We start from the raw sequence: 12,769 nt of genomic DNA on the forward strand, positions 1-12,769 counted from the left end.
GCCTTGAACTCACAAAGATCCGCCTGCCTCTGCCTCCCAAGTGCTGGGATTACAGGCATGAGCCACCATGCCCAGCTGCCCTGATTATTTTAAAAGGAAATGAAACAAAGTTGAAGGGTGCTATGTGTTCTTAAATGGCTTTATTGTAAAACCACTGAGAGAGGAAGCAGTGTCTGTGAACGCTTGGATCTAGACCCTTTGAAACCTAAGAAACTGCAAATGTAAAGACCCTGATGGCTCCAGACCCTTGACTTCCTTGAGAAGCATTAATGCAGGTAGAATACACAGGTGGCATAGAGTAAGTTGGGCTGGGGTTAGAGAAGCAGCTAGGCCTTGGTAGTAGTCTCAATTGACTTCAACTGAGATGTGACACATTGAAGTTTCCAACAGAGACTTGATAGGACTTTTCCACCCTCCACTGTTAACGTTGAGGCAAAGGACAAAGAGAAGCGTATCAACAAGTTATTAAACTGTGACAATGAACTTTTTGTGTCAACTTGATGGGTCACAGCATGCCCAAACATTATTCTTGTGAGAGTGACTTAGGACAGAATTAAATTTGGATTGGTAGCCTCAGTAATGCAAATTGCCTTCCCCAATGCAAGTGGCCCTCATCCCATCCCCTGAAGACCTAATGAAACAAAAAGACTAAGGATGAATGTGCTTTATGTCTGCCTGATTTTGAAATGAGACATTTGGTATTCTCTTGCCTTTGGACTTGGTCTTAGCAGTCTTCCCCCTATTGGCTCCCCACCCAACCCCCTGCCCCCATACCTTTAGACTCAGCCTAAAACTGTATTATTCTTCTCCTGGGTCCATAGCCTGCTAGCTACTGATATTGTGACTTCCCTCCTCTGTAAGTGTATGAGCCAATTCCTTTAATATACAAGGCATATGTAATGGGCATCTCTCTGTATCTCTTATTGGTTATGCTTGTCTGGAAAATCCTGATGTATAGGAACCATAGTGATGGAGAAGGTACAAAACCATCAAGCTTGGACATGTTCACAAGAAGCTGACAGGACTCAATGGTAAAGGGATGGATGTAGGGCATGGGAGAGAAATGGGAGTTGAAGGTGAGCCAAGATTTGACTCAGGGCAACTGAGGATTATGAACAGATGCAAACTGGGTATGGCAGCACAGGCCTTTAATCCCAGCACTCAGGAGACAGAGGCAGATGGATCTCTGTGAGATCAAGGCCAGCCTGGTCTATATAGCATGTTCCAGGCTAGTCAGGGCTATTTAAAAAAAAAAAAAAGTGCAGATATTGGTAATGACAAAGTTTAGAGCAAAGTTTCTTAAACTGTGAATGGTGACCAAAATATGGGGGTAGTGCAAAACTGAATGCGGGGGGCAGGAGGTCATGAACAATTTGGCAACAGCAAAAGATTTCTAAATGCACCATAACAAAATTTTGAAAATCGCACATGTAATGAATTGAAGGTGTTCCTGGAAGTGTTCACCTGTGTTGAATCACAGGACTTTTCCTTCTTGGTTCTGAACTCAGCACTGTGCACGCAGCCATGCAACACTACACCAATGCTGCCTGAAATGTCCCAGCTCAGAGTCAAGACTATGATGTGCTATGCCAAGAGCAGTGTTTTTCCTGTAAATACCAAGTTTTCTGCTCTTACAGAAACATAATGGCTCAATTATATGGATCTTTCTTTTAGGATTGAGAAAACACACTAAGAAACTTGGCTCTTTGCACAGCTGCTCCACAAGCTCGCTCATTTTCATATCTAAAGCTCTGTTTTGGATACTCAGTGTTCATGTGTTTCTGTGTCCTTGGCGATTGCCTTTACAAACAGTCCATGGAACAACTTAACTCTCTGCATCACTTCACCCACTTACCTCCTAGACTGTCAGTGTCAAAGAGGCAGAGATTGTTTCTGTTCCACTTACTGCTTTCACCCAGCACGGTGGAGACTCGGTAAATGTTGGTAGAAGGTGGGTGATGAATAATCACAATGGTGCTGATCTTGCAGCTCTGAGGCAGCCTTTTAGAGGGAGGCATTCAGAATGAGACTCAGAAACTTTCATCTAGCCTCAGACTCATGATCCTCCGTGCTGGGATTACAAGCACACATCACTATACCTAGTGTTAGCTTTTTGTTTTTTACAGAACATAGATTTTAAATGCCTATCTCCCACGTTTTGTAATTTTTCTCTCTGGCTTAAAAAATACTAAAAACTAGCAAGGTGTGGTGGCCCACACCTTTCATCCAGCACTTTGGAGTTCAAGGCCAGCCCAGTCTACATAGGGAGTTCCAGACCTCCTGGGGCTACAGGGAGATCCTGTCTCAAAAAAAAAAAAAAAAAAAACCCCAAAACCAAAAACCTAAAACCTAAAAACTCAATTCCTACAGGATCTCAAACAATACATACTCATAGAACCACAAATTGTATAAATGCCCGCCAACAGTGACTATAATGAAAAATGTCCTACATTTTTTTTTTGTCTTTTTGAGACAGGGTCTCACTGTAGTCCCAGCTAACCTGAACTCACTATGTAGACCAGGCTGGCCTTGAACTCACACGATCCACCTGCCTCTGCCTCTCAAGTGCTGGAATTAAAGGCTGCTCTACCACGCCCGGCTAAAGTCCTAGATTTTTACAATGTCACCACAGCACATCTCCTGCTTGTCCCCTGAGTGTGCTGTGCCCAGTGAACGGATCCCCAAGAATTACCACAGAGTCCAGAGAGCATGCAAGAACAAAGAGTTTTTACTCGGGCTTAAACTCAGGCTCCCAGACCAAACTAACATGGCAAGTCTGTCTGAGAGCCCCTATCGCAGGAGGTGGAAGCACTTTATAGGTTTTAGACAAAGGGAGGAGGGGAATAACAGAGTCACACTTTGATTGGCCCAAGGAGCCTGCACGTGCCAACACATTTTTTAATTGATTGGTTATAAGGGATGCAGTCCTGGGGTCTTCTCATTGGTGGGTGCTACTCTCAGAGCTGTGGAATGTACTGACTGTTATCTGTGGGGCCAGAAGTCTCTGTTTCTACCTTATAAGGCTGTGATATGTCTGGGCTTGCTTGATCTATGGCCTTCTGGGGTGGGGGTAGTAGGTGGAGATTATGACATGCCTGGACAGGTCCAGGCTTGCGTGAAACAACTAGTCAAAATGGGGTCAGTGCAGTTAGTCCTTTCAGCCTAGCAATCAAGTGGTTTACAGAAGTGAGAAAGAGACACTATTCCTAAAGAGGGGCAGGGGTCTCGGGAGTCCAGGGCAGAGGGCCAAGGAGGAGGGCTTCACATTCCCCCCTTTTCTTTGTAGCTTAGAGAGGACCCAATCTTGGGTCCAGGTTAGGGTCCCTGATGAGGGGTTCTAGGGCCTGATACTGGGACCTCAGAACCATGAGTTGTACTGTGTTCACCCGTTCTTTGACAAAGGCAACCAACCGATTGATGATGCATGGTCCAACAGTTAACAGTAATAAGAGGAGGATTATAGGTCCAGCTAAGGCTGAGAGCAAAGTGGTAAGCCAGGGAGATGAATTAAACCAAGACTCAAACCATCCTTCCTGGGCCTCTTGCTCTCGCTTCCTCTTTGCTAATCCTTCCCTTACTTTAGCCATAGATTCCTTGACTATCCCTGAATAAATGGTCAACATAAAAACAGCATTCCTCCCCCAAGGCCGCACAAAGCCCTCCTGGCTGCAGGAAAATCAAGTCCAGCCCTCACCAGTTTTGTAATACAACCTCAGTGAGAGATGAGAGAGACTCCTGTAGATGAGAGATTGAGTTCTCAAGTTGCTCAATGTCCAGGTCAATGGCAGCCCTTAGATCTGAATAGTATTTGCCTTGAGTGATTAATGAAGCCATCCCTGTCCCTATCCCTGCCAAGCTAGTACCCAGAAGTAAGCTAAGAGTGAGGCCTGTGGCAGTGACCAACCCTCCCCTCGAGGTGACTGAGGAATGCGTCCCCATCGTGATATAGGAGCCAGGGCACCAGGCAGACAAGGACACAAAACCCTCCAGTTTGAGGACAGCTGTAGATGCTCAAGGAGTTAGGCTGGTGGAACACGCCCACCAAGGGTCCCATTGCAAAGGGTCGCTTTATCCTCACTTACATTTCCATGCATAGTCCTCACCCGATCACCTGTTGTAGTGTTATAGGATGACAGGGGGACTGCCAGTGGCACTGATTTGGCTCTTTTGTCTGAGCCACATTGGCCTTCACAGCTATCCCCTCGTAGTAGGAGGGTGTTATGTCATAACAATAACATAACCAGCACAAGCTAGTGAGATCAGGCCTCGTGGCATTCAGGACCAAGTACGTTTGTTGTAGTAGATCCATCATGGGATGCAGTCCCTCACCTGAGTCAGGCTTGGGGTGGCGTCTCCCTGTCCCTGGTTTAAGTTTAGGTGCTGAGGTCAGGGTTTGCGTGGGTTCGGAGTCCTGGGAGACTTTGTGGCCTGGGGTTCCTAGGGGTAGGGTTGCAGTGGAGTGAAGTTTTGAGATGGTCGCCTGTGTGGGGTGCATAGGGAGGTTAAGTATTTTGTTAGGGCCTACCATCAATGGTTGCTCTATCGGTTCCACCTTTAGCTTAATTACGATGGTGGAACCAGCATGTCCTCCATATTTATAATATACCTTACTCCATCTTAGGCCATTTTGCCAGCATCCATCTCGTTTTCCTTTGGCGGAGAATGTGACTTTTATTTGGTCTAGACTGCGCAGCCCACAGGGCTGTTTCCCTTGAGGGACGGGCCTATAGTGGATGGGGTTAGTATAGGCAAAAGAAACTAAATCTGTCTTTTTCACTGGCCATTTCCATTCCCCATCATTGGAGGTGATGCAGTCCCAACTTTTGCAGAAAAAGGACTTCCAGCCTCCACATGCCCTCTTGTTCTTACGGTGGCCTGGACATGCGTAAAACCCATGTCTCCTAGCCAGGTCCTGTTGTGCTGAATTATAAACCTGATTTAAATCACACAGACAGAAGTATAAGTCAGGCCACCAGGTGCCCTCGGGGGTCACGTGTGTGATCTGGCTTAGAGTATAATGTGTCTCCCTGTCCAAGAGAAACCAGGTTAACTTGCACGGTACATGGGGGTTGCCCTCTGCTCTCTCAGGGCAGTAGGTCAAGATATCAATAGGATTGGCCATTACATTTTTAGGGGCCCATTCAGAATCTTAGCTTAAGGGGATTATGCGGGCCAGGTGAGGTAGTCCACTTATCCTCTCCTGGAGTCTCAGTCAACTCAGGGTCTGCTGTCTTGGCATGAGAGTAGTGGATCCAGGAGGTGATTCCGTCGACCTTGAGAGCTGTCGGAGTCATCAGGATCACAGTATAGGGTCCCTTCCAATGGCGTTCCGGGGTCTCTCAGCAATGGGGTTCTGGGGTCTCTCAGCAATGTCTGTGGACATAGACCTGATTGCCAGGCTGGTAGTTGTGGGGGATAGGTGGGGGAGTGGTCTCATAGATGGCTTTCAGCCAGGGCCATATGTCCCCATGCACCTGGGCCACTGCCCCTGGGTAAGATGTCCTCTAGTAATTTCTTGGCCACCATCTGAGTGGTTTTATGCCTGGTAGGGAAGGCTTCAGTCTATCCTGAAAAAGTATCTACCAGAATTAGTAGGTATTTGTAACTATACTTGCCTGGTTTAATCTCAGTGAAGTCCATTTCCCAATGGGCCCCAGGTTTGGAGCCCCTTGTTTGAGCCCCTGGTTCCTTAGGGTAAGTTTCAGCATTGGTTAGCTTGCAACTAAGACATGCAGAGGCGGCCATATCAACAAGGGGGTGGAGATTCAGAACTCTTAAATGAGCATTCCTTAGAAGATTGGCTGTTTTTCTGATGCCCAGGTGAGTAGTTCGGTGGATATGTGTGAGGAGGTCCCTGGCCAAGTCACTTGGCAGAATAATTTTGCAGTCTCCTGTATACCACCAAACACCGACCTTTTGAGCCTTTGGAAGTCTGTGTATCAACTTTATATCCACTGGGGAGTAATGAGACTGATCAGGTAGGATGGGGGGGCAGGATCTGGCAGTTGGATTGGCAAAATCTGGAAGGTCTCCAAAGCTACTTCTTTGGCAACCCAGTCTGCTCTCTGATTTCCTTGAGCTATGGTTGTGTTAGCTTTCTGGTGCCCGGGGCAGTGGATAATAGCCAACTTCTTGGGCAGCCATAGAGCTGCCAACAAGTCAAGAATTTCTTGTTATTTTTAATAGCTCCACTGTGAACAGCCCCCTTTCCTGGTAGATGGCTCCATGCACATGTGCCATAGCAAAGGCATATCAGCTGTCTGTGTACACATTCAATCATCTGTTCTTTCCAAGCCTAAGGGCCTCAGTCAGAGCTATCATTTCAGCCCTCTGAGCTGAGGTTCCCACAGGCAAAGCCGCCACCCAAACAGTCTCAGTTTCAGTTACCACCGCTGCCCCTGCATACCTCTGCCCATCCTTCATGAAACTGCTACTGTCGGTGAACCAAGTAGCTTCTGCATCGGAGAGTGGCCGATAGGTCAGGTCGTTTCTGAGTCCATGTACCTGGCTCAGGATCCTATGTACCTGGCTCAGGATCCCCATGCAATCGTGCAGGGGTGCGTCCAAGTCAGGGTCGGGCATCAGAGTGGCTGGGTTAAGGGCGGTGCTTGGGAGGAACTGAATTCTTGGAGGGTTAAGGAGTAGGCTCTGATAATGAGTTATTCGGGCGTTGCTCAACCAGCAGTCCAGTGGCTGCTTAAGAACTCCTTCGATAGCATGAGGAGTGGTGATGTGTAGTTCTTGCCCTAATGTCAATTTAGCTGCATCCCTGACTAGAAGGGTAGTAGCAGCTATAATCCGCAGACACAGCGGCCATCCTGCAGCTACCGGATCAAGTTTCTTAGACAAGCATGCCACTGGTCTATTCCAGGGTCCTAACGTTTGAGTCAGGACTCCTTTGGCTATTACTTTCTTTTCATCTATGTAGAGGTGGAAAGGCTTGGTGACATCGGGAAGCCCCAAAGCTGGGGCCATCAGGAGGGCTTGCTTAATTTCATTAAAGGCTCTTTCTCTTTCCCCCATCCAAACGAAAGTCTCATTCTCTTTTGTAGCCTCATAGAGAGGCTTAGCCAATTCAGCAAACCCTGGGATCTAGAGGCAGCAAAACCCTGCCAACCCCCAAAACTCTCTCACTGCTCTCCGGGAGTTGGGGACTGGAATCTTTGGCACTGTTTCTTTCCTGGCATCTGTGAGCCATCTTTGTCCTTCTTTTAGAATGTACCCTAGATAAATCACTTCTTGATGACACATTTGTACCTTCTTAGTGGATGCCCGATATCCTAGCCTATCTAGAGTCACCAACAAATCCTTAGTCCCTTGCTGACATAGTAGAGTGTCATCGGCAGCTATCAGGATGTCATCTACATACTGCAATAGGGTGAGTTGGGGGTGTTCCAGCCTGTACTCACCCAGATCTTCATGAAGTGCCTCATCAAAGAGAGTGGGCGAGTTCTTGAATCCCTGAGGCAGGTGAGTCCAGGTCAGTTGTCCATTGAAACTGACCTCTGGATCTTGCCATTCGAAGGTAAAGAATAGCTGACTGTCCTTGACTAAGAGCAGGCTAAAGAAGGTGTCTTTTAAATCTAGTACAGTATACCAGCTCCTGGAGAGCGGCAAGGGTCTCAGGAGGGTATAGGGATTAGGCACCGTGGGATGGATATCCATGACCCGCTTATTTACTTCTCTCAGATCCTATACTGGCCGGTAATTGTTTGAGTTTGGCTTCTTTACCGGGAGGAGAGGTGTATTCCATGTAGACCTGCTTTTGGCTTTTTACTGGGAGGAGAGATGTATTCCATGCAGACCTGCAGGGTACTAGGATGCCCTGGTCTCTTAGCCTCTGGATTTGTGGGGTAATCCCTGATCTGGCTTCATGGGACATGGGATACTGCTTCATCTGAGCCGGAAGGGCTCCTGATTTCAGCTCCATCCAGATGGGTGGCCGGTGGGCTGCAAGCCCCATCCCTCCAGTCTCAGCCCAGGCCAGGGGAAATTCCTGCAGCAAAACAGAAATCTCCTCCATTGGCTGTGGATCCAGTTTTTGGTGCAGTCGATACTCGTCTTCCAGTTGCAAGGTCAGTACCTGAATGGGGTGGCCTCCTTTATCTATTAAATGAACACCATTAGGTGAAAAATGGATGTGGGCTCCAATTTTGGTAAGTAAGTCTCTACCTAAGAGTGGGTAGGGGCAATCTGGCATGACTAGGAAGGAGTGGGACACCCGGCCCGTGCCTAAGTCCACTTTCCTTTGGGTGGTCCATGAATATTGGTTCATGCCAGTCGCTCCCTGTACTCAAGACCTTTTGTTTGACAATTTCCCTAGGGTCTCTGTTAACACTGAATGTTGAGCACCTGTGTCTACATGGAAACTCACAGGTATCCCCTCCACTCTGAGAGTTACCCTGGGCTCGGGGAGGGGTCCTCCCTATTCGCTCCATTCCCCAATTTCCAGGACTTATATTCCTTCACAGACCTTCTCCTGCCCGGCCGGTCTTTCTGGACATTCCTTCTTCTGATGGCCCATTTTCTTACAATAGGCACATTGGTTTTTTAACAACTTTGTTCGCCCTTCCGGGCATCTCCTACCTTGTTCAGCAGATAGGCATCGCAGCTGGTATTCTCTTTCACCTGGGGACCTGGTCGATGTAGCCAGGAGGATCTTGGCAAAGTCGCGGGTCTGCTTGGCGCTGGTAGCAGTGGCGACCCGGGCCTGCTTGTCCTCGGGACTCTCTCGATGATTGTAGACTTTCTCAGCCACTGCCAGAAGCTCTGGCAGGATTTTATCTTCCAGACTGTCCAATTTCTGCAATTCGTGCCTAATGTTGGGTGCTGACTGTTAACAAATGCCAGGATCACTACATTTTTGTTCTTGGAGGCTTCCGGGTCCATTGGAGTATAGGTACAGAACGTCTCAAGGATCCTTTGTGAGTGATTCTGTTCTCCCTTGCTGCACCTCACTAATCTTGGCCAAATTGGTGGGATGCCTTGTGGCTGCCCGGAGACCCCCCATTAGAGTCTGGCGGTAGACCCAGAGCCTCTCCTCACCTTCAGCCATATTGAAGTCCCAATTCAGTCTAATCACAGGGAAAGCTTCATCAATCAGTGCCTGGTTGGTGGTAGGATTCCCGTCCACCCTAGGGACCAATTTGCAGGCTTCAACTAGGATCTAGTCTCTTTCTTCAGTGGTGAACAGGACCTGCAAAAGCTGCTGAATATCATCCCAAGTGGGCTGATGGGTAAACAGAACAGATTCTAGCAAATCAATTAGACCTTGGGGTTTTTCAGAAAATGTAGCTGTCTGCAGCTTCCATTTGTAGAGGTTACTAGTTGCAAATGGCCAATACTGCATCTGTTGGTCCCCTGCTTCAGTGAGTGGCCCCACAGCCTGAAGGGGGAGGACAGTAGAGTCTGCCACCAGCTGTGACTGCCCCCTCTGGACCCTCCTCCATGTCTGGGGAGGGTGTTCTTCCGCCTCCTGGGGTGGGGCTGCCTCTGTCTCCCCTGGAGTGTCCTGGGGTTCTGCTTGTGGGGCAGGCTGATGGGAGTGGCTCAAGCAGAAGTTCTTCCCCTGTGCCTCCTTGCAAGACAGGGTAGAGAGGGGCAGAGGGTTTAGTTTCATTTTCCTGCCACTCTTCCTCACGCAGGGTGAGGACAGTCGAATTTGGGCTGGGATGGGGGGAGAGGAAGAAGGAATGGCTTTAACCATTTTGGAGGCTCCTCCACCATAACCTGCCAAGTTGTGATGTAAGGGACCTGATCAGGGTAGCCTGGATGACCATAAATTATATCCTTTACTCTGTAGATGGTGGGCAGGTCGAACGTCCCTTCTTCAGGCCAACTGGCCCCAAAGGTTGGCCATTCATTCCTGCAAAACATAAAGAGCTTCCCTTTTTTCACTCACAGCCCCAGGCTTTCAGCCTGGCTTTGAATCCCAAGAAATGATCCTGAAAAAGGCTGAGAGGGGTTACTTGGCTCTGTCCCATTTCTTCTAACACAGTAAGAATCACAAACACAACAGAAAGCACAACCACATAGGAAAATAACACGAGGTTAACTAGCGCCTTAAACTGAAAATAGGACGATGGCCTCTCGCCTCCCAGCAGGCACGACCCGCTTCGTCCTTCCAAGTCTACTAGGGGAATCCAATCCTTATCTGGTGGGTCCGGGATGTCTCCTGAGTCCCACAGCCTGGGGCCTTCCAGTGCATCCGCCTAGACCTCCAACAGGCAACTTGAAAACTGGGCCCCAAAACCAGAAGCGCGCAAAGATGAAAGACACAAAGACGAGACACTCACCGATCGGATAAGGCAGACTCAGTACTCTGGGGTCCAGTGGGGGGGTGGGTCTTGGGGATCCCAGACGAGCCCCCAAATGTTGTGCCCAGTGAACGGATCCCCAAGAATTACCACAGAGTCCAGAGAGCATGCAAGAACAAAGAGTCTTTACTCAGGCTTAAGCTCGGGCTCCCAGACCAAGCTAACATGGCAAGTCTGTCTGAGAGCCCCATCACAGGAAGTGGAAGGACTTTATAGGTTTTAGACAAAGGGAGGAGGGGAATAACAGAGTCACACTTTGATTGGCCCGAGGAGCCCGTGCACGCCAACACATTTTTGATTTGGTTATAAGGGATGCAGTCCTGGGGGCTTCTCATTTGTGGGTGCTACTCTCAGAGCTGTGGAATGTACTGACTGTTATCTGTGGGGCCAGAAGTCTCTATTTCTACCTTATAAGGCTGTGATATGCCTGCGCTTGCCTGATCTATGGCCTCCTTGGGTCCGGGTAGTAGGTGGAGATTATGACATGCCTGGACAGGTCCAGGCTTGCGTGAAACAACTAGTCAAAATGGGGTCAGTGCAGTGAGTCCTTTCAGCCTAGCAATCAAGCTGTTTACAGAAGCGAGAAAGAGCCATTATTCCTAAAGAGGGGCAGGGGTTTCAGGAGTCCAGGGCAGAGGGCCAAGGAGGAGGGCTTCACAAGTGCACTTCCCCTCCCCCATGCTCTGCCTTGGAGGGCTGATAAGAATAGATTATTCTAACAGGGTCCTTTCTACCATAGTCCCCTAGGGGTTGTGGCAGAAGAACAGGGGCAGGGGATGAGCCCCGAGGGTTTCTTACAAGTGGAAGGAGTCTGTACCCTCAACAGAAGGTGATGATTACTCTAGGGTTGCCTGCTCTGCCTCACCCTCTCTTCTTTCTGGTTCCAGGTCTTCTCTTCACTCAGGATTCTCAGACCAGAGTTGCATCATGATTCCCTCCATCCTGCCCACACCTTTATAGCAATGCTTTCATTGAATGAAGTTGGTAGTATCCCTTCCCTTTCTATTTTGTTGCACAGTTTGAGAAGTGTAGCTGTTAGCTCTTTCTTAAAGGTTTGGTAGAACTTGAGAGGGAATCAAATCTTGTCCATTGTTTTTTTCCTGGAAAGACTTTTTATTACAGTACTGCTTCAGTTTCATTACTTGTTATGGATCTATCTAAGTTGTTTACATCTTCTCGATTTCGTTTTGGTACATCATGTGTGTTTAGGAATTTATCCATTTCTACCAGGTTTTCCAGTTTTGAGTAATAATGCTTTCAAAGCCTCTGGATTTCAGTGTAGTCTGTTCTAACAAATTTTCTTCTCTAATTTACTCATTTGAATATTCTTTCTTTTGGTTAGTTTTGCTAGGGGTTTGTCAATCTTATTTTATCTTTTAAAAGAACCAACATGGGGCTGGAAAGATGGCTCAGCGGTTGAGAACACTGGTTGTTCTTGCAGAAGACCCGGGTTCAAATCCCAGCACCCACATGGCAGCTAACAACTGTCCATAACTCCAGTTCCAGGGGATCCGACAGCCTCTTCTGTTCTCTGAGGGCATTGCATGACACGGGTGCAATTACCTATGTGCAGGCAATACATGCATACACATAAAATAAAAATAATAAATAAAAATATTTTAAAAAATAAAAGAACTTTTCATTGATTGATTTTATGCATTGTTCCTTTAGTCTCTATTTCGTGAATTTTTGCCCTGATCTTTACTGTGTCTTTTCAATTTTTTTCATTATTTATCTATCTATTCTGTCTCCCCCCACACCGTGTGTGTGTGTGTGTGTGTGTGTGTGTGTGTGTGTGTGTGTAGAACTCTGGTCATCAGGCTTGGTTCAAGAACCATCTCACTGGCCCTGATTTTCATTATTTCTTGACACCTACTGGTTTGGGATTGACTTTTTTGTTTTTCTAAGACTTTAAGTTGTATAATTAGGTTATTTATTCACGATACCTGACTTGTTTTTAAGACAGGGTCTCACTGTATAGCTCTGGCTATGCAGACAAGGCTGGCCTCAAATTCATAGAGATCCACCTGCCTCTACCTACCGAGTGCTAGGATTAAAGGTGTATGCTACCACTCTGATTTTTTTTTTTTAATGTTAACACATTGCTAAAACTTTCACCTCAGCTGCCTTATCTCAGAGATTCTAGTAAGTTGTGTTAACATTTTTATTTGATTCCAGGAATTTAAGTTTTTCTTTGCTGATCTTTTCCATGACTCCAGTGTTCATTAAAAAGTATTGCTCAGCTGGAGAGTTGGCTTCATGTTTAAGATCACTGGCTGCTCTTACAAAGGATCCAGGTTCAATTTCCAGCACCCACATGGCGGCTACCAACCATCCATAACTCCAGTTCCAGATGATCTGACAGCCTCTTCTGTCCTCCTCAGGCAGTGCACAACATGAGTGCACTTACATACATGCAGGCATAACATACATGTAAAATAAATAAATATATA

The 12,769-nt window shown here is 47.4% G+C and overlaps 1 protein-coding gene across 1 annotated transcript; it reads right to left on the reverse strand.

The window, feature by feature from the left end:
• Window positions 1–7,374: 7,374 nt before the first annotated feature.
• LOC108490665 lies at window positions 7,375–9,863 on the reverse strand (the record flags this gene model as incomplete). Its single annotated transcript, XM_017797319.1, is given in 5 exon segments — window positions 7,375–7,759; window positions 7,806–8,343; window positions 8,587–8,833; window positions 8,954–9,134; window positions 9,796–9,863. Coding segments are annotated over 5 exon segments (1,419 nt in total), but the record flags the coding sequence as incomplete, so codon positions are not given.
• Window positions 9,864–12,769: the final 2,906 nt, after the last annotated feature.

Source organism: Nannospalax galili, unplaced genomic scaffold (genome assembly GCF_000622305.1).
Source record: "Nannospalax galili isolate Female #2095 unplaced genomic scaffold, S.galili_v1.0 scaffold154, whole genome shotgun sequence".
Lineage (NCBI taxonomy): Eukaryota > Metazoa > Chordata > Mammalia > Rodentia > Spalacidae > Nannospalax > Nannospalax galili.